A 4,154-nucleotide genomic window follows, 5' to 3' on the forward strand; every position below is an offset into this window, starting at 1 on the left:
AGATCATCACACAGCTCTCCCTGTAATTTGTTGATCTGACCAAGACCCGTTCGATCTCCACTTATCTGTGAAGGTAGGACCTGGGAAGAAGACCTGGTTGATAACATTGTCACTGCTTAAACTTATAATTAGCCCATAAAATATTATGAAATTAAAAATCCACATTCGTGAACTCTAAAAAGAATTACCTTCAAGTTCCCTTTCTAACACAAACCTAATGTACCTCTAATTAATAAGAGAGTGATTTAGAAAACAGCAATATAAAGCGAATATCCTAAAAAGAACGCGAGAGATAACAATTGATTTAGCAAATGGCGGCCACTTACGTATGTCAATTTATAGCCTCCAAAATGAGAGAAAACTGCATCCCGATCCAAAACTAAGTCGAGATTACACGAAAATCATGTAAATCGTCAGAAACCAGACTTATTCTTCAAACTATTGCAATTATACCTTCATTGCAATTCTTAGTGGCTCTTAAAACGTGCCACAAGAATGATGAGAAAACGAAAAGGCATTGATACATTGTTTAATATCCATGGTTAACCAATCATACAGTTTGTTTTTGGACTACTATATAACGGGGCCTATTAGGTTGGATTTGATTTTTTTCGATTTTTCCGGCAAAAATGAGTAAACTAGAACAAATGTCAAGGTTCTAGAGTGTCTTCCCAAACAAATTTTGGTTATAATATGAAGAATTTAGCTGGTCGACTGTAGTATCACGAATTCGTGGGTATTTTTTGCGCGTGATTCATCAATGATTTTTTTATTGCCTCTAATCCTGAGAGCTCAGCTGACAGTCTTTCTATTAGGGACATAACCTGAGCTCATTATGAGATAAGCTTGCAGCTTCCTGAGCAAAAGAGACAGAATTAATTAACGACTTTTAAAATCATCTAGGATTGGTAGAAAAAGAGTAGTAACCAATGAAAAATTCGACATCGCCATTTTGAAAGTTAGTCCATTGTCGGCGTTCAAAATTACGAAGAAACTAAGGAGGGATTAGTGAGATTTAAAAGAACAAGGACTTATTTAAGCTCTGAGTATCGCAGGTACCAGCAGAAGAGGCTGAATATTGTAACGAAGCATCTGTTTTCCGTGTTGAAATTACCAGTTTTAATGATCACTCTGTAGATGGAGAGCCGGTTTCAAGAGGCGCTTTAAGTTGGGCACCGAAAATACTTATTTTAGTTTCGTTTATTACCCATTAATCGATTTTAGTTTCCTATTCGTATACGAAATCCGGCATTAAAACGTTTGATCTCACATTCCAAGGAACCAAAGAGTGTCTGCCAAATTTGGAGATTTCATTCCGACTATTTGGATAAGTATAATTAACCTTAATTAGTTGAATGGGATACAATAACAGCTTCCGATTAAGTCTAAATTAAATCCCTAGGTGCGCCCTTAAAAAACTTAAATTTTGACACCGATCCCGTATTTTTAAGACGTCTGGGAAGGACGTAATTAATTGTAATGTTGTAATTTTTACATGCAGGTAACGAAATATGCTGTGCCGGTTGGAAAAACCGTCGTTCCCCCGTTGTATACCCTACCTTTATATAAGGTAAACGCTTATTTTACAAGGGCCACTTTTGCTTGTTATAAATACGTTAAGTTATCTAGCTTTTCCGTAAATTTTCTCAATTTTGATTTGTTTGAAATTAATTCTAACACGCCGTATTTAAATCTGCTTTTTCATTTCGGAGAAACGCACGTTTAATTGCAAAGTAAGCTTTTTGCTATAATCCGTTTCATTAATTATAAGGGGGGGGAGAGATATTGTCTTGCTTTCCTGCAATTGCTTTCCCGTAGAAACCGCTACCAAATCCGATTATTTACCGTCTCCGCTTAGGGAAATTGCTGTACGATTTAAGTTTGTTTTAGCATTCATCAGTAGCCGCCCTTTAGAAGACCTAGGACCGGCGTTCTCCATTGGAGTTACCCCGAGCGCCGCCGACCGCGTCTTGTCCGGAAGTAAGAGAGACCGAAACACATAGGGGCGCTCGAATCACTTCCGTTCCGCCGTTTCTTGTCGATGTGCCGCCTCCGTCACCGTTTACAGGTTTAGATTAGTAAATTACCGCTGGATCTTACCTTCATTAAATTATATTTTTGTAATTATACCGTCTATTTTCGGCGTAAAGGTTGGTGTGCGAGCTTCCGGCGAAAGTTTATCGCAAATTAAGCAGACGGGCAGGAGTAACTATGACTCTCGAGGGATAACGTGACGCTATTGAACCAAGAAATTACGTTGGAAGTTTTCCTATCGTACTGTAGTACATAAAAATATTAGTTAATATTTTGCCGTCAGTTCAACAAAGTGCCGTATGGGTTATTCAAGCAGTCTTGTATTGCTTTGATTAACAAATATAATTGTGACTAATTGATTAAAGGAGTTACAATAAAAACAAATGACTGTCTAAAAGTACAACCCATCGGTTCCTTTAGCGAATGGTGGCGTAGAGTTGGTTGTTAAGTAATATTCTCCTTCGGCTGTTGTAATTGGGAGCAGATCTCCTACAACAATTCTCGATGAATTGTCACATGCGCCATTTTTGAACTCGTCACAAGTGCACTTGACCGTTATAAAATTTAACGACGTGATGCTTTCAATATAGATCTCAACCGACCGTATGTGGCTGCAAAAAACTACAAAAGATCGTTATTTTTATACTCGCCCGAAACTTACACGCGGCGAGTAAGAGATTGTCAATGGGCACACCGGGCGTGTAAGGGCAACTGAGCTGATCGTTGCCACACGTTTTAAGTACGACTAAAAAAGCCGCGCTGAAGTAGACATCGACAACACCGCACCTAATCGACATCCCATAGGTACTCGTATGGAACACTTGGACCATTGTGGCGTCGCCCGCGTCCAGACGCTCGTCGACCGGTTTGGATTCAAACAGCTCCTTGGCCGGATCCAGCGCGATAATGTTCGTCAGATTTTCTCCCCCCGTCTTGTTTTGGTACACCTGCCCGGCAAATGCGCATACATGCGCCCCCAACGAAAAACCAACCAACCTCGTAGTCGCTAAGGTAATCGTTCCGTTCCGCACCCACTCGTAGATGGCTTCGCCCAGAAAAATTCCGACCGCCGGTACGGCCTGCGCCGAGCTCGGGTACCAGGCGTTCATCGCCTCCTTCGACCAGTCCAACGCGATGACGTTCCGCTCCTCGACGGCGAGGTGCGCGTCTTTAGCCCTAAGAATCCAAGATTGGGTCGCGCACTGCTCCCAGCCGTGTACGATTATTACTGTCTGATTAGAGGCAGCCGCTTCGCTAATGTCGGTCGTTCCGTTCGGATACGCGGTCGTGTACAACGTGAACGTCCACACGTTGGGGCAAATTGTTGCGGGTTGCGCCTCGACGCCATAACCTGCAAAGGAGAACTAAACCATCAATCAACTCGAGTTTACACAACGAAACAAAATAACTGAGAGGTTCGTACCCATCGCCATAGGGCGGGCCAAAAGAGTGCTATCATCATGGCAGTGTTTCACGAAGTGTCGTTGGGCATAGCGGGATTTTGGTATCTTGCACGTTTGCGAAATGTGTAACAAATTAAATTAGTTGCTAATTTCTCAAAGCGCAAAGTAAACATTCATGTTTAAAAAGTGTAACGGTACATCCCGTTAGGATTCAAATCTCTTTTTCGTTCGTCCTTCTATTATGTAAATAGGTTCCCCGTGTAGTAGCGGGAAGTTGAATATCCCTACCGCAGAGGGCACTGCGTGTCGTAGTAGGCTATTAAACAACGGTCAGTCTGTTCAGCACAGTTTTTTGTTTCAGTATCAGAGGTGGACTCTTTCCATGATACTGCGTGCCATAGCACATATTGGTGTAAGTGCGAATTTTAATGAGTGTTAGAGGAAGTTAGGTTTTAATATTAAGTATCTTTTGGCAGTTAGGTTGCTTTGTAAAATAAGGTTGTAGTATACTTAACCCAAAAGTTCTACGCTAAGTTCACATTACAGAAACACGGAAATAAAATCAACCCGACAACGTTTGAAAATGGCAACCGCAATGAAAAACTGTATGGAGAGTTAGAGAGCGAACTTCAACAACAAGGGAATGGGGAAACTAGCCCAGAGATTCTAACCGAAAGAGGCGCTTCGGTAAAAATTTCTGTTACTTCAGTCCACATA

At 41.4% G+C, this 4,154-nt stretch overlaps 1 protein-coding gene across 1 annotated transcript; it reads right to left on the reverse strand.

The window, feature by feature from the left end:
• Positions 1 to 2,627: 2,627 nt before the first annotated feature.
• On the reverse strand, positions 2,628 to 3,461 carry LOC116162397 (lipase member H-like). The gene is made up of 3 exons (XM_031476014.1): positions 3,458 to 3,461; positions 2,843 to 3,385; positions 2,628 to 2,779 (listed from the first exon to the last, which is right to left on the reverse strand). Exons 1-3 carry the CDS (start codon positions 3,459 to 3,461, stop codon positions 2,628 to 2,630), a joined length of 699 nt encoding a protein of 232 aa, XP_031331874.1.
• Positions 3,462 to 4,154: the final 693 nt, after the last annotated feature.

The sequence above is a fragment of the Photinus pyralis genome, unplaced genomic scaffold (assembly GCF_008802855.1).
Source record: "Photinus pyralis isolate 1611_PpyrPB1 unplaced genomic scaffold, Ppyr1.3 Ppyr1.4_LG10, whole genome shotgun sequence".
Lineage (NCBI taxonomy): Eukaryota > Metazoa > Arthropoda > Insecta > Coleoptera > Lampyridae > Photinus > Photinus pyralis.

Bases quoted from the DNA above. Each gene is read 5' to 3' on its own strand.
- LOC116162397 (XM_031476014.1), bottom strand. The intron at 2,780-2,842 runs GTACCTATGGGA...CGGCTTTTTTAG, and splicing joins GGTCCAAGTGTTCCATACGA to TCGTACTTAAAACGTGTGGC.